We start from the raw sequence: 24,425 nt of genomic DNA on the forward strand, positions 1-24,425 counted from the left end.
CCCCCCATGGGCGCACGATGCTTCGGTGTAGGAGTTTTGCGAGTCTGTCAGGGAACACATTGTTCGCACCACTGACGAATATCCTTAAACATGTAAGGCCAGTAGCAGGAGACTCTCGCTTTCTCCCAAACTCTGTCAGCCCCAAAATGTGCTGCTAACGGACCACCATGTAGTTGCTTTAATACCTCCTCCACCATTGAGGAGGGAATCACTACTTGGCAGAGAGCCTCGCCAGTGAGTGAAGATGTCAAAGACCGGCAGAGCAGACCATCCTGGAGTGACAAGCGTGAAAACTCTGTCCACAACTTACGCAACCATCGTGAACTGCCCCTCATCTGAAACCTCGTAGGCCGGGACACACTCTCAGAAATCCATTTCACAACGACTCGGATATCTGGATCAGACTGTTGGCGCTGAATCAGAATATCTCTGTCAATAGAAAGTTCTTGTTGGAAAGAACTTGGCACGTCTGTTAGTTCATCAGCATTCAGCTCTGCATTTAGCGAAGCACCAGCTGAGGAGTGCAATAATGCCGCATCAACAGGAGAAGATTTCTCATCCGGTTGAGTCATGACATAATTCACCCCTGATGAGACTTGCGGTGAGAAACCACCCTCAACCACACACGACCTGACTTGAGGGCGTCTCGACAGAGCATCTGCGTTAATATTCAACTCTCCTTTTTTGTATTTGAGGACCCAGTTAAATGGATCTAGCTCCAGAATCCACCTAGCCCTCTTTCCAGACGGATCTTTATCAATGGCCATAGTACGAAGGTTCAATAGCGGTCTGTGGTCAGTGAAGATTGTGAACTCTGCCGACCCCAAGTAATGTCTGAACTGACGCACCGCCCACACAATCGGCCACAACTCCCTATCAAATGTAGACCAGCGTTTCTCAGTGGAGGTTAGTGCTTGACTAGCATAAGCAACCACTCCTTCTAACCCATCATGATCCTGAGCTAGTACTGCCCCCACAGCCATCAAAGACGTATCAGTGTACACCTTGAAAGGAAGTGTAAAGTCAGGCATCAATACCACAGGCGGAGACGTCAACACTTTTCTGAGATATTGAAAAGCAGCATCACATTCGGGAGTCCAGTTGAAGGGTGTGTCTTTGCAAGTCAGTTTATGAAGTGGAGCTGCATGCAAGGCAAAGTCTTTCACAAAACGTCTATAATATGAACATAATCCGACAAAAGCCCTGACTTCTGTAGGATTTTGGGGTGTGGGCCATGAACAGACCTTTTCAACATTACGGGGATCAGGCTGGAGCCCCTGATTCGATACCACATGTCCTAGGAACACCACATGGTTTTGTGCAAAATGACACTTGCTAGGATTCAGCTTCAGTCCTGCCTTTTGAATCCGGGACAATACCTCACGCAGAGTCAACAGGTGATGCTCGAAGGTAGGACTGTACACCAGCACATCATCCAGGTAAACCATACACACCTGCCATGGCAACCCTCTCAACACCAACTCCATCATGCGTTGAAACGTAGCAGGAGCGTTGGTCAAGCCCATAGGCATCGAGCGCCATTGATAGAGGCCCCTGCCGGTGGAAAATGCTGTCTTTTCTCTGTCTTCTTCTGCCACCTCAACTTGCCAGTAACCATTTGCAAAGTCCAATGTGCTGAACCAGCAAGCGCCAGCCAATGCATCCAGTGTATCATCCACCCTGGGAACAGGATGAGAGTCTCGTATGGTGATACTGTTCAGGCGACGATAATCAATGCAAAACCTCCAGTCGCCATTCTTTTTCTTCACCAACACTACAGGTGAGGCCCACGGACTGCAGCTCTCCTCAATAACCCCCTGAGACAAAAGGGTCGCCACCTGGTTGTCAATCTCCTTTCTCTTCTCCGGTGAAGTTCTGTAAGCTTGTTGCCGAAGTGGGGCATGATTACCAGTTCTAATATGGTGTTTTACCAGTGAACATTTACCTGCCACAGTTTTCGATACATTAAAGATGTCCTGGAACTCTTCAAGTAATTCCATCAACTGGATCTTCTGATGCCCCTCAGCTGGAGATTCCCGTAATGACTCCATAATACGGTCTTTATTTGGCATCACTGCTTCAGCCACACAAAGAGGTTGTGGAAGTGACAGCACTTCGGTCTCGTTCCTTGAAAAAAACTCACCAAGGTGCATGCCTTTCTTCAACACCATGTCTTGATCTGTTGGATTCAAGATTCTTGCAGTGGTGACTCCATCTTTTACGTGAGTAACGGTATGAGCCACAACACATTCACATGTAGAAGGTAAGTTAGGAGATAGATACCCCACAAAGTCCATGTTCTTATCTCTACCCACAGCAGTAGAAACACTTACTGGCAGGAGTGTCTCACTGAGGGGAGGCAAAGTCACGTCCGATGATACTGAGACATTGCAACATAAAGGGATCAAGTCCTTGTCCTGCATAAGGGGGACGACCACATCCCATAACTGTAGTCTTTGATGGGTATAATCCAAAAGAGCGTGATTCAAAATAAGGAAGTCCAGTCCAAGTATTGCAGATTGGGATGACTCCCTTAGCACGTAAAACCTTTGTTGCCAAGAGTGCTCACCAATGCGCAGAGTCACAGTTATTGAGCCTAGTGTGTCCAGCATCTGTCCATTCACAGCATGAGCCACCACAACAGCAGTCTGTAGGGGTCGTTTGCGCAAAGAAGGAACTGACATGCGAAAATCTGCACTAATGAACGACTCAGTGGAGCCAGAGTCAACCAAAATGTTCATTTCAGTGCCCTCAACGCTGCCCCTGATATATGACGTGCAGCAGTGTTGCTCCCTGGAGGGTTGATGCAGGTCTCCATGTAACTCAGGGCCCCTGGTGACTGTAGCTGGTGTCTGGCCCACAACATCAGCTACTGAGCATTTCCCGACTGATTGCCCGCTTCTCCACTCCTGGGAGAAAGAAAACGCACACCTCCCCGTCTCGGAGTGTTTCCACCTGTCGCCTCTGGACTGCGCCGGCTGGGGGACCGGCCTCGGTCTCCAGCATTATACACTCTCTCCTGACTGGGTTCCCGGTTCCTTTCCCGCCAGCGCCGGTCGGACAAAGTTGACTGACAGTCCAATTCTCCACAAGTGCATCTACACCTTCGTCCACGGTTTGACCACTCACACTCTTTCCTGTTTGCCTGCCTTCTCAATCTGTCATTTTCCTCCATTATTTTCTTCATCTCCACTCTCATTTCCCTCATCTCATCCAGTAAACGATCCAATGATGACTGTGTACAAATAGAATTCACAGTACCAGCTGCTTGCAGAACAGGGGAGGAGCGTTGATAAGGGGTCCCGTAATCCATCTTTAAAGCTTCCCTGGCCATCTCGCACCTGGTCGCGATCATCAAAGCTTCTTCCAGATCTGTTGCCCCCTGTTCATGGCACTTTGCTCTTAAAGCCGGGTCAAGTCCAGCTAAGAACCGGCGGTACTTCTCCTCCCTCTGTGCCACCTGTCCATAGTTTGGGAATGCTTCATGCACGAGTCGACTAATGTCCGCAGCATAAACGTCCAAACTCTCACCAGGGGCACGCATCCGGGTGGACAGATTCGTTCTGAAGCGGTCCAGAAAGTAGCCATGACCAAACGCCTCCATCAATCTCGCCTTCACGGCCGCATAGTCCCTCTGCACTGCCCTCGGTAGGCTGTCCCACAGTAGGAAGGCAGCTTTCGTCAGTCGAGTTGGCAAAATGCGACTCAGTTCATCTTCACATTCCTGGTCATTATTCCCAACCAACGCACTCACGGCCACCTCATACTGTCGGACCCAGCATGGGAAGCCCTGCTCCTCGTCTCCGGCGAAGGGCGGGGGTAGTTCGATGCGAATGTTGCCTGAGTAGTTACGGTCACGGCGTTCGAACTTGGTGTCTGTTGAGTCGTCCACTTGTTCCCACATCTTCCTCAGGTCCAAGCTCTCGAACAACTAACGACCTGGCTACACACGGTATTTTTCTTCCACGTGCTGTCTGAAAACTTCACACGACCTACAGCGGTTAGCAGGTGCTAACTCTAACTTCCACACTGCTGCTTAAGCGACGAATTCTCACCCGCACGGGATCCCACCGCTGCCACCAATGTAGCCGAGCTGTTCTGCAGAAGAGGAATTTAGGACTCAAGAACTAGATAGTTTCATTGAACAGCGGCCCCGAACGTTGCCGCTCCCTTTATTGTCAACACCAATCAACCGTTCCACATTTCCGTTACCCCTCCAAAATAAAACGGACCCACGCGTAGCGACAGAGACAAACAACAAATATAACTCCTTACAGTGTCTAAAGTGATCATGTTTATGTTTATTATTTATGATCTTGGATGTGAAAATACACAGATATTCCGCAAAAATACTATAAATAATAGGCGATACTAATGATATATTTATTTAAATCAACTGTCAGCTATTACATCAGAATTATTTCTTTTATGGTCTAAGACACGATTCCATTTTGATCGCTATATTTGGCGCGACACTCTTTGAACACCAGAGGGCGCGCTTCACCACGCGCAGCTCACTGTAAAAGTTGGTTGGAAGTTTACTTTCAGTTTCGACTGGACGGAGGCGGAGACGAGGATCTGCATACGAGTCTCACCTGAATTTCCAGTTATCGTCGCCGGAGCTGTTCACACGCACTTTCCTGTCCCCGAATCATGAGACTTTATAAGGTGGACTTCATTAGTTCCACAATGGGGAAATTCAACATCGGGTCAAGATGAGACTTTTGGTTCTTCTGTTCCTCCTGGAGATCTACGCTGCTGCTGCAGGTAAATGCGCAACAAAGTCGCTTCATCATGTCAATGTTGGTCTGTTTGAGAGCTGTGCGGCGATAAATGGAGTTGGAGACTCCACAGAAACTCATTCTTCATGAACTCTTTACCTTTTCCACTGCTCTGCTCTCATTGGTCACAGCATTAGTCACTCAAATACCTTGACAAACATCTAAATAAAAATGCGTTTGTTATTCCAAAGTTATCACTTGGTGAAGTTGACGTTGAAGTGATCCGTTTATATATAAGATGGCTGCCGACGTGGGCAGCCATCTTAGAACAGGTATGATGATGCAAGAACACTCAGATTCAAGAGCTCATGTTGAGTAACTTTCATCTGTAAACTTAGAGAGTATTCACGTGTCATATTGTTGTTTTTTTAAGAATTCAAATCTTCAATTCCACATATGTGCCTCGTGGTTTGCGGATACAAATGTGCAGTTACACGTGTGCCTCTGACGCTTGGATGCTGAGAGTCTTGTGTTACGGGTATGTGCTTTTGCACCCATTTTACCTCTATACAAGTCGTGCTGCTCCTGCAATGCGTTGGATTCAATGGAGGACAGACGTGTCTACAGTGTTAAGACGGCTCTCATTCGAAGATGTATTCAAACGAGTTGAGGGAGTGCAATGAAAGACAGATGTATTTACATTAAAAAAATGGAAAAGGTTTGTTTAAACAATTGATCTGAGCGTATACATTCTTGTTGCTGTTATTGTTGACATGGTGTATTTGTATTTATCTACATTTTTGTTCAGACCTGACATTGTCAACTATTCCTATCATTGATATTCCTGTGGTTATTTTACCTTTATTAGTGCTGTTGTTGTCCAGTTGTTGCAATGTTTTTACCCCTCATTTAACAAATTACATCAATAATTCCAATACTGCAGTTGGGATTTAGTGTGCAATTCTGAGGGCTGGAGGGAGTTTGTTTTCTGCATTATTCACTAAACACAAGAATCATTCTCTCATCCAACCAACAGGAAATCTGATCAAATTAATACAAACACAGAAGACTGATTTATGTGATTGATTTTCGTGAGATAAACACAGTCATAGCCAGAAATGCAATGTGACTAATGATTGGCATGGTAGTGTTTTGGTTTCGTCCCTTGGTGATATCATCAGACGGACGATGACGTCATCATGTCAGCAGAGAAATGCTTTGGCTGTGACTCCTGGAGGATTTGACCTGTTGTCTCTTGTTTTCCACAGTGTTTCATTCACTCAGGTATTTTTACACTGGATCATCTGGAGTTCCAAACCTCCCTGAGTTCATGGCTGTTGGTTTGGTGGACGACGTTCAGATCCTTCACTACGACAGCAACAGCAGGAGAGTTGAACTCAAACAGGACTGGATGAAGCAAGTCATCGCTGATGATCCAAGTTATTTAGAGAGAGAGACAGGGAACTTCAATGGTGCACAGCAGGAGTTTAAGAACACTATTGGTGTTGTGAAACAACGATTCAACCAAACTGGAGGTTTGAATTTCTCTTTCTATCACACACATTCATTGTTATTACACCATTTTTGTGGGGACCTCTCATTGCCATCACCCTTTCCCCAGCCTCTCCCCCAAAACCTAACCATCCAGAACACATGGCTCACCTGATCCAGGACCAAACTGGAACCCAGTTATTTTGAAGTTTCAATCCTCAAATTGAGGCTTAAACTTGTGGAGACCGACCAAGTCCCCACAAGTATAAGTACAAGTTCACACTGATGTGATGATGAATCCAAACAGAGGAAACCTGAAGACCAGACCTGACCAGATGATCAGCAGACAACAATGTGGCTTCAGGTTCTCATCAGGAACAAGGTTCTCCTCTCAGCTGCAGTTTGGACCTTTGACCTTCCATTCTGCATGAAGGCTCAGATGTTTCCTGACTTCTGAACACCTGCTGAAGCAGAGGTGGAACAGAGGAAGACACCACCTGTTGCTCCTCAAAGAGCTTTGGGGAGACGTCAGGTTCAGATGCTGAGACTCCCAACTCACTGCTGCCTCCTAGTTTGTCAGGAAAGCAAGCAGGAACACGGGTCAGGTCAGAAGCCGTCACATGGTCCAAGAGCTTCTGTCTCAGGGTCACTAGTTCCCATCTCACTCCACTGTAAAGAGGCCCCACCTGACTTGCCATTGATTTCTCAGTGACATTAGAAACAGCTGCTGCTTCTAAACATCAGAGACTTGGACTGAACAAACACAGCAACATGAGACAGAATCCACTCAGTTTTCACTTCCTCAAAGAACCTCTGGATCTCTTGATCTTCACTGGTTCCACTGGAAGCTTCTCTCCCTCCCACCGAGTCCAAACATCCTCAACACTTGAGTTGATTTGGGGAGGTGAAGTGGAGGACTGAGTCAGGATGCTGCTGTGAGCTTCTGCTTGTTCAGTGAAAACCTCTCAGCAACAGAAGAAGGAGCCTTGGTTTAGCGAGAGAGACGAGGGAAAGCATGATGTCAGTGGGATGTTCCCCAAAAGTTAGTCACACTAACTTGCGTGTGTTGATAATAGCTCTCACTCTGCTGCTCTTCTCTCTCAGGGGTTCACACGTATCAGAGGATGTATGGCTGTGAGTGGGACGATGAGACCAGAGAGGTCAGAGGTTATTATCAGGATGCTTATGATGGAGAAGACCTCATCGCGTTTGACCTGAAGACTCTGACATGGACCGCTGCAAGTCCACAGGCTGTCATCACCAAACACAAGTGGGACAGTTATGAGGGTAGAAACAAATATTGGCAGAACTACCTGACGCAGTACTGTCCTGAGTGGCTGAAGAAGTATCTGAACTACGGCAAGAGCCGCCTGCTGAGAACAGGTAGGTCACATGACCTGAGGCTTCACTGCCTCTTCCTCTCCTGACTCTCCAAACATGAATGTGCTTGTGACTGCCTTCCTGTCTGTGTGTGTCCGTGATGGACTGCTGCGGGAGCCTGTTCCCCTTGCTGGCTGGGACCAGTGTTTGACAATGGGAAGCAAAGACTTTCTCTCTGACTCCAACTCAGTCTGGACTTTCCTCCTTCAGATCACTGCTGCATGACTTTCTTTTCTTGTCTTCAGTCGTCACTGAACGTTGACACGTGAGTCTCTGGAGATGTTTCTTCACTCATGTGTTTCTGAGCAGACTGAGTCCCAGGCAAAGACAGCAGTGGCACTTTCAGAGCCACTGAAGCAGCACAACACAACACTCTCCATCACCGTCTGACTTCACACCTCAGTGCAGCACTTTTCACACACCACACACTGACACACAACTTCAGTCCACAAGATTGTGAGGCAGAGAATCTTCAGAGCATGACTCAGCAACAATATGAAGAAGGTCCTGGTGTCACTGGTGTAGAGAACTCGTCTGAGCCTGGATCTTCTGTCTTCACCAGAGCTTCCAAGAGTGGCTCTCCTCCAGAAGAAGCCCACCTCTCCAATCGTCTGCCACGCCACAGGTTTCTTCCCCGCAGGAGCCATGTTGTTCTGGACCAAAGACGGAGAGGAGCTTTACGAAGACGTGGACGTGGAAGAGGTTCTTCCCAACCCTGACGGAACCTTCCAGATGAGGGCCGAGCTCAGACTGTCGGACCCGTCCGTGGACTGGGGAAACTACAGCTGTGTGTTCCAGCTGGCTGGTGTGATGGAGGACGTGGTGACCCCGTTGAGGAAAGAAGACATCTGGACCAACAGTAAGGTTCATCCATCTTTGTTCTCAGCAGGTCACATGGTCTCACCGTAGACGTGAAGAGCTGAGTCTGGAGAGCAGCAGGACTTCCTCATTCTAGCTCAGGACCAGTTCCACCTCCTCATTTAGGGGGTCTTCTTAGTGTCCCAGCACCTTCTCCAAGTGTGTTGTGTGACTGAAGATGAATGTTGTCCAGCTGTTGGAGTGTGTTGCTTTCATCACAGACTTGATCGGAAACCTGGATCTGGACTGAGCCTCCCACATTGTTTCAACCTTCATGTCCAAAGTCTTTCACCTTGTGACCTGTGTGAAGCCACACTCTGACGTGGTGATGCTGTTTTGTCATTGTGTCTCCAGGAGAGCCCGACCTGAACCTGGGGCTCATCGTCGGAGCTGTGGTGGCAGCTGTGGTCGTACTTGGTCTGATGGTTGCTGAGTTCTTCGTCTACAGAAGAAGAAGAACTGGTGAGGAGTCACACACAGATGAGTTTATTGGAGCATCATAGAGAGACACAACATGACACTGGAACACAAAGATGGGAGGCAAAGATCACAGCAGTTTGAATGGACAGCAGGGGGCGATCACACTGTCAAGGTGTTCTTGGAACTTCTCTCTTCCTTTGTTGGCCTCAGGGTTTGATGTGGACTCAGATGATCTCAGTTTTTCATGTTTGGAATCAGGTTGAAAATCTTCACAACAGACACAAATTCAAACTTAGCTCAGCAGTTCGTGAAGCGTCAACAATGTAACTATTTTAGCTTAGCACTAGCGATTAGCATTTGAATAAATAATAAAATATTGCAATGTATATTGCAACATTGAGTTTGAACTAACTTAAAATCCCACTTTAGCATTAGCATGCTATCAAGCATGGCACAAGAGTCACAAAGCAAGATACCATTTAAGGTAAATTATTTTCTTAGCTACTCAAATTTTCAGGGGGCGGGGCTACTGTGCATTTCTACCAACCAATACTGACGTCTGTCACACAACACACAAACAGCAGAACATATTCACATTAAAGTGCTAGCGAACACATTATATAATTCTTAACTACAGCATGTGAAGAGCTCAGATGTTTTGAAGGTGTGTCATACACTAAAGGAAGGAAATTGTCTGAACGTAATCACAACATCACAAGAAATGGAATTTGACTGCCAATAATGAACGTATCAGACGTCACCACTTGTCGGAGGAAATGCCCACTAGCTCCGCCTCCAGAGAACCAGAGTAGGCGGGAAAATAATGGAGCTCCACCAGAACAGTGCTGAAGTTGCTGGAACCTTCACCAGTCTTGTGAGTCCTGTCATGTTCCTGACAGTAACCAGCCCGTTGTTCTTCTCATTCCAGCCAAAGCTCCTCCATCTTGTAAGTACAGCTGCTTCACTGTCATCACCACCATCCACTGATCCTCCTTGACTGCAGTGATGGTTCCTGTGTGATCAGGCTGTGAGCTCAGATCAACTCTCTTGTTTCAGCCAACAACATCTTTATGGGGGAGCTGCTCCCAGCGGCAGACATCCGCAGATACTGGCACGAGGTAAGTGAGCTCTCGTGGACCTTTGAGCTTCAGGTTCAGTCAAGAACAGTGGTGTAAACTTGTTTTTTTGTAACCCATCCCAGACTGATGAATCATGGAACGATGTCATTCTCAATACAACACGTCCTCAGCATTATACTCACCGACTGCAATATTGTACGTGTGAAAAACATCGACATCAGCTGTAGGTCCAAGATGTTGTCCATCAGATTAGACTCAGGATTCTGGGGGGAGTTCAGAATCACAGAGAGAAGATAGCTATCAGTAAAAGTTTGGCTGTAAAAGTAGAGAGTTGTTCAAAACTGCTGAAAATGCCATCAATGAAAGACCATTGAATTCCTGTGGTCCCTTTCTGTGCCCTTCATGAAAGGCCCCATCAATGACAGAGGGTCTAAAGTGAGGATTTCAATAACTGTTCCAGATGGCACCAGATGTTCCCTGTGTGGCTCACAGTCAGATATGTTATTTGAAGGGAGCGGAAAAGCCAAAGACATTAAGGCTGGTGGAGGTGTGTTTTTCACAGTGTTCTGCTCCAGTTGAACCCACATGGGACGTTCAGTTATTGAAGTATGACCAGTGTGTGATACACCGTAAAGTAGCAGCCCAATAGCAAGAGCAGAAGTGGGGTAAACCCATGGCCCCCATTAGTTTCGACTTTAGAAGGTGGAGTGTAGCAAGTCTGGGTGCTTCACCCCTCCGTATGTTGGATGAAACAACAGAGTCTAACACGTCAACAAATGTTTGGATTTAAACACTGTCATGGCTTGAAAAAGATCGATACATTTTGGAAGAATGTGAATTTTTATTGAATCACTTTTCCCTGTTAAGGTTGAATATATCAAGGTTTAAAGAGTTTGAGCATATTGTGTTTCCTGGTGACTGTAATGCCGAGATGAGGAACTGATTTTTGAATATTTTGAAGTCAAAACTGTCTTTGATCACCAGTAGTTGGGATTAGTTCTCTTGTGCAAATGAAGCTTAGAACCTGGGGGTATTTTTATAGTTTTAATGTTCAGATGGATTGTATATTATCTATTGTCTTCTCCCTGTCTGCTGCTTAACCAATATTGTATTTCCCCATGTTGGGATGAATAAAGTCTATGTCTGTCTAAAGAGAAACTTTGTACTCAGTTCCTTTCCTCCATATTCCTGTGATATAGTGTCTATTAATCCAAAATATATTAAAAAGCTTCGGTGTGTGGACGTACGTGAGGCGGCTGTTAATAAACCCAGTTTGACCTGAACCCTCAGGGGTCCAGCGTTTTGATTTTTACCTTTGTATTCAAGCTTTGTACGCATTGTACCAAAAATCACTCACAAAAGGAAACAAATCAGAGTATGGAAAACAAAGTGATATTTTGCCATTTATACAATAAAAATGTAGGATATGCAAAATCCAAATTTTTATTTCACTACTTTATTGCAAGACATCCAACTACAAGACACAAGGTAACCAAGTCTCAATGTGTAACGTCTCCTGTTGGCAGTAGGCAGTAGCTGCACCTAAGTGCACCGTACCGTACCGTTTCTGCACCAAAGACAAAACAATCTCGAAAACTCTAAAAAATCTTCTAAATCTCTAAAGAATCTATCATAAGCATGGTTTAGACTTTCTTTATTGTCATTGCACAAAACATATTACTATATGATGGCAACGAAATGTTGGTCTGACAAAACGAAACGTCCAAAGATAAATAGATAAATAATAATAATCATAGATAAGTGCTAGTCCAGAGATGTACAACTAAACAAATAAACAGTATTGCAGCTACTGTCCAATGTTCAGCAACCTGACAGCACCAGGAACAAAACTGTTCCTGAATCTGGTGGTTCTGCATCGGATGCTACGGAACCGTCTGCCGGATGGCAGGAGGGAGAACAGTGCATAGTTTGGATGAGTAGAGTCCGCGATGATCCTTTGTACCCTGGATAAGCAGCGAACATCTGCTATATCCTTGATGGCAGGGAGCGGGGTCCCGATGATTTTCTCCGCTGTCCTCACCACCCTCTGCAGAGACTTCCAGTCTGATGCACTGCAGCTCCCAGACCAGACGGAGATGCAGCTGGTCAGCAGGCTCTTGATTGTCCCTCTGTAGAAGGTGGTCAGGATGGGGGGGGGAAGCTCTTCTCATCCGCCTCAGGAAGTGCAGACGCTGCTGTGCCTTCTTTGCCAGGGAGGAGGTGTGGAGTGACCAGCCAAGATCGTCTGTGATGTGCACACCCAGGTATTTGGTTGTACTCACCACTTCCACAGCCCTGTCGTTGATGTAAAGAGGGGCATGGCTGTGTCTTGATCTCCCGAAGTCCACGACAATCTCCTTTGTCTTGTCGAGATTCAGGGCCAGATTGTTCGTCTCACACCAGTCCACCAGATGTTGCACCTCCTCCCTGTAGGCCAGTTCATCATTGTCCTGGAGGAGACCCACAACCATTGTGTCGTCCGCGTACTTCAGGATGTGGTTGCTGCTATACTTGGGGCGACAATTGTAGTTCAGCAGAGTGAACAGCAGTGGGCTGAGGACACATCCCTGAGGGGAGCCGATGTTCTGGGAGATGACACTTGACGTGTTACTTCCTACTCGGACAGACTGGGTTCTGTTGGTGAGAAAGACCAGCAGCCAGTTGCACATGGAGGTCTCCACTCCTAGTTGCTCCAATTTATGTACCAGGTCCTGTGGGATGATGGTATTAAAAGCTGAGCTGAAGTCCAGGAGCAGCATCCGAACCAGAGCGTTCTTCTTCTCTAGGTACTCCAGGCTCAGGTGGAGAGCAGTAGAGATGGCGTCCTCAGTGGAGCGGTTCGGCTGGTACGCAAACTGGAACGGGTCGAATGATGCGGGGAGTATGGAGACGATGTGGTCCTTCACCACCCTCTCGAAGCACTTCATGATGGTTTAACCCGACCTATCAAGATGATTAAAATATTCTTAATTAAATAAAAAAAATAATTTAATTAAAAAATGATTAAAAAATGGAACATAGTTTTGAATCCGCATTTCAACACAATTTGCAAGGCTCCTTTTGTTGCTCCCTTTACCTGGTGATCTCTGCGCGTTGGTGGACCCTGCAGGGTCAATGCTGTCATCAACAGCAGACACTAGTTCAAAGTAGTGTCTGTACTTTCAGTGAGGAAGGTGCACCTCTCTCCTCACTCCGGTTGTTTATGGTTTATAGTGTTCATGGTGACAGCATTTTCAGACGCCGTGTCCAGGACAGCATCAAAGCAGATCGACAAGAGGTAGAGAGAGGTAGTCTCTGTTGAAGTTTTCATTCGTTTGATGGAAGAAAATATCTTCTTTCTATTGAGCAGGTGATGTGATTTGGACATTCCAGCTCAACATAGGTACAGCGCAACCTATATCTCGATATTTTTCACAAGAAAGATTCACCTTGTTTAATAATTTCACTGCACAGATGAGAGGATATACGCTTCCTCCTGTACTTCCTCATGTCTGTTGTTGGACCTTGGTCACACACTTGGACCTTGGAATGTTTCCGACATGAGACTTGGTGACTCCAGTCTCTGACTCATGGGATCAAGATGATACATTTGGTTTTTCTGTTTTTCTTGGAGATCCACACTGCTGCTGCAGGTAAGTGCGCTTCATCATTTCAATGTTGGTCTGCTTCTTTTGAGCCTTGATGTGTCGATGCTGGAAGGAATTCATTGGGTTTTCTTTTGCTTTTACTTTCACTTATAACGGCAGGCAGTTGTGCCTTTTTTTCTTCAGTAATCAAACTTCACATACTAATATAGAACTGTAAGACTTAAAAATGTACATGTTTTTATTACAAAGTTATCACTTGCTAAAGTACGCAAAGTGGTTGCCTCGCTTGAAGCTATGCGTTTATAGATAGTTGGGTGAGTTCCAGTTGACCCTTGGCCGCTCAGACCTGATCCACGGTTGACAACTTTATCTCCCTTTGGTGTGACGTGCCTACCGGGCGGCCATCTTGGTACAGGTTGAGCAACTCCTGCAATGCATTGGAGTCAATGGAGGACAGACGTGTCTACAGTGTTTAAGTGATCTCAGATGGCTCTCATGCCAATACGTATTCAAACATATTGTTGTTGAGGGAGCGCAATGAAAGACAGATATATTTACATCAAAAAGAACCCAGGAAAGGTTTGTTTGTGGCCATGGCTGTATTTCAACAATTGACCTGAGGGTAAACATTGCATTTGATTATTGTTGTTGACTTTATTGTTGACATGGTGTATTTGTATTTATTTACATTTGAGTTCAGACCTTACATGATCATCACATTCCTGTTATGATTTTACCTTTATTAGTGCTGTTATTGTCGAGTTGTTGCAATGTTTTTACCTCTATTTTACCAACTTATTTAAATATTTCCAATTGCAGTTGATTTAGAGTTTAACATCATCATGTCAGCAGAGAAATGCTTTGGCTGTGACACCTCGAACATTTGACATGTTGTCTGTTGTTTTCCACAGCGTTTCATTCACTCAGGAATTTTTATACCGCATCATCTGGAGTTCCAAACTTCCCTGAGTTCATGGCTGTTGGTTTGGTGGACGACGTTCAGTACATTCATTACGACAGCAACAGCAGGAGAGTTGAACTCAAACAGGACTGGATGAAACAAGTCATCGCTGATGATCCAAGTTATTTAAGGAGAGAGAGTGAGAGCTTCTTCAGTCACCAGCAGGCCTTAAAGAACAACATTCAAGTTGTGAAACAACGATTCAACCAAACTGGAGGTTAGAATTTCTCACAACAGGGACAGACATGCAGACATGTGGAAGAAAAGAATAATTTACGGACTGGATAAAAAAAAAAAAAAATCAAGCTCACACACATAGACACAGTGGCAGGTCTTCCATGGTGGCACAGGGGTCCCCCTGACCCTCCAACATCTGATTGGCCACCCTGTGTGCACCCCCAATGGTCATTGACTCGGAAATGCCAATCATTTCTGCTTCCTCTCTTCACCCAAGTGTCCAGAGCATACGGCCGCCGGTCACTTGTGAGCTCCCCGATGTTCGAACATGGTGTTTGTGATGGACAAACCACGGCTATCACAGAAGTCCAACAACAAACAGCCATTCGGGTTGAGATCAGGCAGACCGTTGTGACGTGTGCTTTGACATCTCCCAAAAAGACAATGGAATCCCCCAACAGCATCCCACACAAGACCTCCAAGAAGGTTGAATACTCCAAACTACTGTTCGGCGCATATGCACCAACATCAGTCAGAGCTTTGCCTCCCTTAGCCACAGAGAGGCGACTCTCGAGTCCACTGGAGAGAACTCCCACTGACAGGTGCTCAGCCGGGGACTTGTGAGCATCCCCACACCTGCCTGGGTGTCACACCTCGAGCAACTGTAACCAGATCCAACTGGTTACTGACCTCACTGGGAGGTTCCACGTCCCTTGGGGCCAGCTGATGAAGCCCAGGCCCCGTACGCAGATGTACCCCTCTTGCACTACCCAAATATATATATATGTATATATATTAGAGCTGTCATCTTAACGCGTTAATTTGAATAATTAATTATGCCGCAATTTAATGCGTAAAAAAATGTAACTCGATTAAATATGAGTATCAACGGTTCTTCAATTTGCCTCATTTAGAGGCGTGTTATACTTCTGTTATTTATTTTTTAATTGCTATATTGAGCTTAAGTTTTTTTAAATTATGATTATTATTAATATTAATATCATTGTTGTTATTATTAGTAACAGTAATAATTTATATATTGTTGTTATTATTCTTTTTTATTTTATTTTTTCTTTATATGTTTATTTATTTTTGTTAGTATTTATCTGATATTTATTTATTTTGAACATATAGTTTTTGTTTTGGAAACCAGAGGCCTCAGACCAAAATTTTGTTGCCATAATACAGTGATATGCTTTTGTGCAATGACAATAAAGAAAGTCTAAGTCTATTAGTGCCTATTTGTGACAGCCTTATTTTATTTCAGAATTTTATTTATTTAAGTTAAGTTTATCGCAGTATTTGTATTACATTTTTGAAAACAGCTTTATTTTATCTATTTAACTGTATTGCTGTTTGTTCTACATTCTTGAACCATGCACCTGGCCTCACTGGTTTGCGGATGTGCTTGACCTTTACTTTTGTATTTCAATCGTGAAGCACAGTTCACCAATAAAAAAATGGATTTCTAGTCTTCTCTTTTTAGTGTATTCAATTGACTAGTCATGCACTACAATTTTTTAATATCCTAGAACTCAAATTCTTTATCAGGAGACCTTTAGCAGACATGACATAAAAATGCGAATAATTTGATTAATTAATTACAAAATCCTTTGAGGCTGAGTGTGTGTTTCATTCTCAGGTGTTCACCTTGTTCAGTTCATGTACGGCTGTGAGTGGGACGATGAGACTGAAGAGGTCAGAGGTTATGAGCAGTATGCTTATGATGGAGAAGACTTCCTTGCGTTCGACCTGAAGACTCTGACATGGATCGCTCCAAACCCTCAGGCCATCATCACCAAACAAAAGTTGGACAGTAATGGTGGTTTAAACACATATCTCCGGCACTACTACACCCAGTACTGTCCTGAGTGGCTGAAGAAGTATCTGAACTACGGCAAGAGCCGCCTGCTGAGAACAGGTAGGTCACATGACCTGAGGCTTCACTGCCTCTTCCTCTCCTGACTCTCCAAACATGAATGTGCTTGTGACTGCCTTCCTGTCTGTGTGTGTCCGTGATGGACTGCTGCGGGAGCCTGTTCCCCTTGCTGGCTGGGACCAGTGTTTGACAATGGGAAGCAAAGACTTTGTCTCTCTGACTCCACCTCAGTCTGGACTTTCCTCCTTCAGATCACTGCTGCATGACTTTCTTTTCTTGTCTTCAGTCGTCACTGAACGTTGACATGTGACTCTCTGGAGATGTTTCTTCACTCATGGGTTTCTGACCAGACTGAGACCCAGGCAAAGACAGCAGTGGCACTTTCAGAGCCACTGAAGCAGCACAACACAACACTCTCCATCACCGTCTGACTTCACAGCTCAGTGCACACACCACACACTGACACACAACTTCAGTCCACAAGATTGTGAGGCAGAGAATCTTCAGAGCGTGACTCAGCAACAATATGAAGAAGGTCCTGGTGTCACTGGTGTAGAGAACTCATCTGAGCCTGGATCTTCTGTCTTCACCAGAGCTTCCAAGAGTGGCTCTCCTCCAGAAGAAGCCCACCTCTCCAATCGTCTGCCACGCCACAGGTTTCTTCCCCGCAAGAGCCATGTTGTTCTGGACCAAAGATGGAGAGGAGCTGCACGAAGACGTGGACATGGGAGAAGTTCTTCCCAACCCTGACGGAACCTTCCAGATGTGGGCTGAGCTCAGACTGTCGGACCCGTCCGTGGACTGGGGGAATTACAGCTGTGTGTTCCAGCTGGCTGGTGTGATGGAGGACGTGGTGACCCCGCTGAGGAAAGAAGACATCTGGACCAACAGTAAGGTTCCTCCATCTTTGTTCTCAGCAGGTCACATGGTCTCACCGTAGAAGTGAAGAGCTGAGTCTGGAGAGCAGCAGGACTTCCTCATTCTAGCTCAGGACCAGTTCCACCTCCTCATTTAGGGGGTCTTCTTAGTGTCCCAGCACCTTCTCCAAGTGTGTTGTGTGACTGAAGATGAATGTTGTCCAGCTGTTGGAGTGTGTTGCTTTCATCACAGACTTGATCAGAAACCTGGATCTTGACTGAGCCTCCCACATTGTTTCAACCTTCATGTCCAAAGTCTTTCACCTTGTGACCTGTGTGAAGCCACACTCTGACATGGTGATGCTGTTTTGTCATAGTGCCTCCAGGAGAGTCCGACCTGAACCTGGGGCTCATCGTCGGAGCTGTGGTGGCAGCTGTGGTCGTACTTGGTCTGATGGTTGCTGGGTTCTTCGTCTACAGAAGAAGAAGAACTGGTGAGGAGTCACACACAGATGAGTTTATTGGAGCATCATAGAGAGACACAACATGACACTGGAACACAAAGATGGGAGGCAAAGATCACAGCAGTTTGAATGGACAGCAGGGGGCGATCACACTGTCAAGGTGTTCTTGGAACTTCTCTCTTCCTTTGTTGGCCTCAGGGTTTGATGCAGACTCTGATGATCTCAGTGCATGCAGCACTGAGAGAAGACAATATTTACTGTACAGTGTATTAGTGAGATCAGCAAGTCGATGGCTGAAGCCTCACGCTGCTCTCATCGTCTGTTGGATTTATCTAAAGTTACAGTTGATGATGTGTTGAGCATAAATATAAATGATGTGAATTCACCTTAAATCTGAATATCAGCATCAGAACTATATTTTTTTAACCCGAACATGTTGCTGAGAGCAGTTTCCCTCAGTTGTTTCATGAGTTTTGCGACAGAAGCTTCAAGCCCCGCCTCCACAGCCGGGCGGCGCTAGAGGCAGCTGCCTGTTAGAGCCCACGTCTACAACCTGATTCCAGCGTTCCAAGTCTCCAGTCAGCCATGTTTTCCAGCCCCCTGACACCCATGTATCACAGCGAGCCATGTATCACGAGTGCTCTGCCACTGATGTCACAACATGGCGGGGGTTTTCCAGCTTCTGCTCCACACTGCTTTAGAGTCACATTTTCATTAGATGGCAAAATTACAAGAAGTCACTATGGTGTCACCTGAAAGGAGCCCAGTTAGGAAGCAAGTCACAGCATCGCTCTCCCACTGAAGACCATTAGTAATCATGTTAGTAACCAGCCTGTTGTTCTTCTCATTCCAGCCAAAGCTCCTCCATCTTGTAAGTACAGCTGCTTCACTGTCATCACCACCATCCACTGATCCTCCTTGACTGCAGTGATGGTTCCTGTGTGATCAGGCTGTGAGCTCAGATCAACTCTCTTGTTTCAGCCAACAACACCCCTGAGGAGGATCTGACGGAGACACGCCCTCCTGCTCCAGGTAAGTGAGCTCTCATGGACCTTTGAGCTTCAGCTTCAGTCAGGACCTTCATCTTGTGACGTGTGAGTGAGAGACACACAACTGCTGAGGTCAGCAGGTGTTGACTGAGATGCCAGTGATGGTCAGAGTGAGCAGAGAGGAGCTGAGAGAACATGGAGAAGGTGAGAGGAGGAGACAGAATCAGAATCAACTTTATTGTCATGGAAAGTGCATCGGAATGAACAAAATAAAATAAACAACAAGGGCTGATCACAAGAAGCAGCTCCTGTGACGGGAGGTTCTGGTCTGGATGGACCGTAGCCTCCTGCCAGAGGGAAGTGGAACAAACAGCCCATGACCAGGGTGAGAAGGGTCGGCTCTGATCCCATCTGCACGTCTCTGGGTGTTGGAGACATACAGGTCATGAAGAGGTGGCGGGCTACAACCCAACACTTTCTCAGCAGAACGTACGATGCGCTGCAGTCTGCACTTGTCCCTGGAGGTGGTGCTGCTGTACCACACGGTGATAGAGGAGGTGAGGATGGACTGGATGATGGCTGTGTAGAACTCCACCAGCAACTTTGTCGGCAGTCGTAGTTTTCGAGAAGAACATTCCTTGGCTGGAGCTGCAGCAGTTGGTACAGGGAAAAGAGCCATGTCACGTGTCGGCACAATGTTGAGGGTCCGAGTGACAGTCATCCCCAGCCGCACACGCTGGCTCCGGCTGGTCAGGAAGTCTGTCATCCATCTGCAGAGGGAGTCAGGCACGTCCAGCTGGTGAAGCTTGTCTTCAAGCAGAGCTGGATGAATTGTGTTAAAGGCAGAGCTGAAGACCACAAACAGGATCCTGGCATAGGTTCCTGGGGAGTCCAGATGCTGCAGAACAAAATGAAGGGCCTGGTTCACTGCATCGCCCACAGATCTGTTGGCTCTGTAGGCAAACTGCAATGAGTCCAGGTGAGAAGCAGTGATGGACTTCAGGTGAGAGAGAACCAGGCGCTCAAAGGACTTCATGACCACAGACGTCAGTGCCACCGGTCTGTAGTCATTCAGTCCTGTGACACTGGCCTTCTTGGGAACAGGGATGATAGTGGAGGACTTAAAGCAGGCAGGAACATGACAGGACACCAAGAAAGCATTGAAGATGTCCGTGAACACTGGAGCCAGCTCAGCAGCACAATGCTTCAGGATGGCAGGGGAAACTCTGTCCGGACCCGCAGCCTTCCGAAGGTTCAGCTTCCTGAACTGAGTGAGCACGTCCTGCTCCATGATGTCAAGAGAAGGAGGGGGGAGGTGAGGGGGTGGCTCATCAAAAGTGACTGTGATCGACTTTGCTGTCTCAGTGACATCGTTTGTCTTAGTTGCGTCACTAAGAGACAGCACAGTCTTTTGTTGCAAGGTGGAACATGGGGGTGGAGAGACCACAGAGGTGTTGAGGCAACATGGCTGCTCGAAGTTCCAAGTAAACGTTGTTCAAGTCCTGTGCAAGAGCGAGGTTGTTCAGGGTCGGGGGGTCACGTGGCTTCCCTCTCCTCCTCAGTATCTTCCGCCCAGCCATAAAGTGGACTAACTCCGAAAATGACACCAAAAATACTGGTAGTCAGTCAAACGGAGTCATAGCCCTGATATTCATCATCCCGTGTGGAAGAACTTGCGGATGCTCCATCAAAACACAGGCACGATAATTCCAGGCCAGCCTTCATCTGCACCATCTTGAAACATGAACAAGTTCACTGAGAAAAGAAGACTGTTTTTTCTCCTCAGTTTCTGGAAGCCATTGCAGCTGAGAGTGAGGAGCTCACATTGTTTCCTCTGTTTCAGATCCCACTACTTCTTATCGACTGTTGCTTCTCCAAGATGGAGGTCAGGCTGAGTGACATGTGTGTGGTGAGGAAGTCTTCCCTTCATTCATGGTGACTTCTTCTCCAGCTGAGTGAGGGTCGTGTGATGCTGGAGCAGGAATATTTCACCCATGAACAACAAGACTGTTTCCTCTGCTTCCTCCAGTTGTTCAGTCCAGATTCTCTCTCTTCCTTCCCAGAGTGAGTCACTTGGATGACGTCACCCTCCCTGATCCATCACCTGGAGCCTCCATCTGTGATCAACTCAGCTCCAGGGGTTTGGATTCTTGTCGTGCAGCAGTGAACTTGAGCCGAGCTTCAGCTGGTGAAGAAACGTCCTTTTCTGTGTGAAACTGTCCCAAGGTCAGGGTCAAAGAAAGGTCCACTTGTGCCGTGCCCTCACTTGCTGAGGGAGGCGGAGCAATGGACTTGGATACAGACCAACTTGACAACCACCTGTCACCCACCCTGATGGGGGCGGGGCTCCCCCGGAGATTGACTTTGAGACGTGTGTATGAAGCTCTCTCTCCATGTTCACATCTGTCTGGATGTTAGTGGAAGTTGATGGATGGTTCCCCCAAGTGTCCTGCAGCTCTCAGCAGTGAGGCCTCAGAGTCAAACCAGAGTGTGATGTTGAACCAGCCTCAGGCTTCAGGCTTCATCTGGGACCAGATCTGGACACCAGTTATGATGAAACACACTTGGCTGTGGATTATCACTCTCTGGAGTGAACAGGTTTCATGAGATATTCTTATATTGAGCTGAAACTAACATGCAGCAGCAAAGAACTCAGTTTTCTGTTTTTTTTGCCATGCCGTGGCGCTGTGGAGACGGCTGCCTCTCCAGTGGCTCTTCAGTTTTTAGCTCTTTTAACCTTTTTTAACTTCTTCTCATCTACTTTCTTCACTCTCCCAGTGGAGTGATTGTGTCTTTTATGTATCCTATGGATACTTCAGACTTTTTAACGAAAACAAGAGCCAGTTTCCTCACCTATTCACGCGAGGACCTGCTGGCTCTGCAAACAAAGGGACGAGCCGGGATACGACATCGCATCCCGGTGGAGCTGAGGAGGAGACCTCGGGGCTGCAAGGCTGGCGCTAAGCTAAAGACCGAGCGAACGGAGAATCGGAGGCGCTACAAGCCATCAATTCCCTCCGTCATCATGGGGAATGTGAACTCGCTGCCGAATAAGATCGATGAGCTGTCCGCACTGAACAACCAGCGGATCTACCGGGAAAGCAGCCTGTTCATCTTCACGGAGACAGGGCTAAACCACCACGTTCCGGATGCTAACGTTGACCTGCCTGGATTCACTGCTGCGAGAGCCGACAGAGACACTAAGGCAAGCGGGAAAAGCAAAGGAGGGGGTCTCATCATGTATGTGAACAACCGCTGGTGTAACCCAGGATATATCTCCGTGACCTCGAGCTACTAGCTGTTAGCCTGCGGCCATATAATCTGCCGAGGGAGTTTAGTCACGTGATCGTGGGGACTTTAATCATGCAACTTTGGACTCTACTTTGGCTGCTTTTATCAAGCGTCCTTTTCTACACCGTGGTGTGCTGGGGGGGGAAGGACACTTCCAGACTCTACTCTACAACTCCTCACTTGGGGGGAGGAAGTTTTTTTAATCTTATTTTATTTTCAATTTTATTTTTACTTTTAGGTTATTAGTATTATTCTTTTATTTTATTTGTATTTTTTTTATTCTCTGTGTGATGCCCTTCCTGACTGCATGCCCTTTCTTGCCTCTATTGCTGCCGGAAATGTAAATTTCCTGGAGGGAGTCATCCCAAAGGGATCAATAAAGTCTAGTCTAAGTCTAAGTCTAACTTGTCCTTATATTTGCGGTGGCTTGAAAAAATAATGATCAGGTGTTGACCTAATGATTAAACAGAGCCTACCTGTGTGTAATCTAACCTTAGCATAAATACAGCTGTTCTGTGACAGCCTCAAACGTTGCTAAGAGGACACCGGTCAGTGAACAGCATCATGAAGTCCAAGGAACACAACAAGTCAGAGATCAAGTTGGGGAGAGGTTTACAGCAGGGTGGTGGCAACATCATGTTGTGGGGCTGCTTTTCTTCAGCGGGGACAGGGAAGCTGGTCAGAGTTGATGGGAGGATGGATGGAGCCACATACTGGACAATCCTGGAAGAAAACCTGCTGGAATCTGCAAAAGCCTTGAGAATGGGGTGGAAGTTCACCTTCCAGCAGGACAACGACCCTAAACGTAAAGCCAGAGCTACAGTGGAATGGTTTAAAACAAAACATATTCCTGTGTTAGAATGACCCAGTCAAAGTCCAGACCTAAATCCTATTGAGAATCTGAGGCAAGATCTGAAAACTGCTGTTCACAAATGCTCTCCATCTAATCTTGCTAAGCTTGAGCTGTTCTGCGAAGAAGAATGGGCAAAAATCCAGTCTCTCGATGTGCAAAGCTGGTAGAGACATACCCCAAAAGACTTGCAGCTGTATTGCAGCGAAAGGAGGTTCCACCAAGTATTGACACAGGGGGCTGAATACTTTTGCACGCCACATTTTTCAGTTTTTTATTTTTAAGAAATTTTGAAAGTCATGTATAATTTTCCTTCTACTTCACAATTGTGTGTCTCTTTATGTTGATCTTTCATCTAAAATGCCAATAAAATATATTTATGTTTGTGGTCGGAATGTGACAAAATGTGGGATAGTTCAAGGTGTATGAATAGTTTTTCAACCCACTGTAAGTGGTAAGAATAAATGTAAGTAAAATGTAAAAGTAAATATAAAAAAATGCATAAATGTGAGTAAATATAAAAGTAAGTAAAATCTCAGAATCACATCAGAAAAACCAAGCCCCTTAGGGTTTAAAGTAAATTATCATACAAGAGAAGTCACTGAAACACACAAAATCTTTTGAATAACAATGGCATTATATTTTGTGTTACCCTCTGAAGAGCCTTCAGGTGAGAAGTGTCATCGTGTGCTCAGCTTAGGAAGCGGCATGGTGTCAACGTCATGGTGACCAGGTGATGCGGAGGTGAGGACAGGCGGTTTGGCGTCATCTAGTGGTGATTCTTGGTGTTGCTTCGCCCTGGATCTTGTCACCACTCCTGCAGGGATGTCGTGTAGGGGAGCGATAGGAGGAGCTCCTTGAATTGGGGTTGGACAGCAGTGGGTGGAGCGATCGGCAATGGAGCCGCAACATGGTGCCTTTTGTGTGGCAGAGACACTTGGATGAAGACCAGAGAAGCATTCATCAGTTTGCAGTCCCTCACACTTTCCCTGCATTTCAGCACATTTTTCACACTTTGGGCCTGTTTTATTTTCTTTGGCCTCTCTACACTGAGCCTCTTCCATCCACATTTTAAAAGATTTCTGGTGTTTCTCAAACTCACACTTCCCATTTCAATTTTCTTTTGTTTTTACTCATTTTCTCAACTTTTCCATTCTGTCTGTTTCTCAACATTTACAATTCATTCACACTCAATGTACCGTTCTCAGGAAACCCAAGATTATTCACCCATTCACACACACACTCCAAACATTCATCCCTGTATTTGTCTTTCATGATTTTCATACATGGAGCTGTACACTTTGACTCCTCCATCTCACTTTTGTTGTTACCCATTATTCTCTTTTTCATAAAACAAAAACAAAACAAAAAACAAAACAAACTTCTCGTTGTTAACCACTGAACACAGGTCTTTTACGGTG

General features: G+C 46.1%; 2 protein-coding genes across 2 annotated transcripts in view; both read left to right on the top strand.

Annotated features, from left to right (window-relative positions):
* Positions 1–24,425, top strand: part of LOC128757677 (class I histocompatibility antigen, F10 alpha chain-like) — a 69,920-nt gene that overhangs the window by 24,686 nt on the left and 20,809 nt on the right. The gene's annotated exons all lie outside the window — the stretch shown is intronic.
* Positions 4,604–11,091, top strand: LOC128757675 (class I histocompatibility antigen, F10 alpha chain-like). The gene is made up of 8 exons (XM_053863153.1): positions 4,604–4,767; positions 5,990–6,256; positions 7,317–7,595; positions 8,155–8,451; positions 8,805–8,912; positions 9,799–9,816; positions 9,927–9,988; positions 10,072–11,091. Exons 1-8 carry the CDS (start codon positions 4,716–4,718, stop codon positions 10,174–10,176), a joined length of 1,188 nt encoding a protein of 395 aa, XP_053719128.1. The 5' UTR covers positions 4,604–4,715; the 3' UTR covers positions 10,177–11,091.

The sequence above is a fragment of the Synchiropus splendidus genome, chromosome 4 (genome assembly GCF_027744825.2).
Source record: "Synchiropus splendidus isolate RoL2022-P1 chromosome 4, RoL_Sspl_1.0, whole genome shotgun sequence".
Taxonomy (NCBI): domain Eukaryota; kingdom Metazoa; phylum Chordata; class Actinopteri; order Syngnathiformes; family Callionymidae; genus Synchiropus; species Synchiropus splendidus.

Excerpts from the sequence above, each read along its gene's own strand:
- LOC128757675 (XM_053863153.1), top strand. The coding sequence starts at position 4,716 with ATGAGACTTTTGGTTCTTCTGTTCCTCCTGGAGATCTACGCTGCTGCT. Across the intron at positions 6,257-7,316 it reads ACGATTCAACCAAACTGGAG|GGGTTCACACGTATCAGAGG; the intron begins GTTTGAATTTCT and ends CTTCTCTCTCAG. Across the intron at positions 8,452-8,804 it reads AGAAGACATCTGGACCAACA|GAGAGCCCGACCTGAACCTG; the intron begins GTAAGGTTCATC and ends TTGTGTCTCCAG.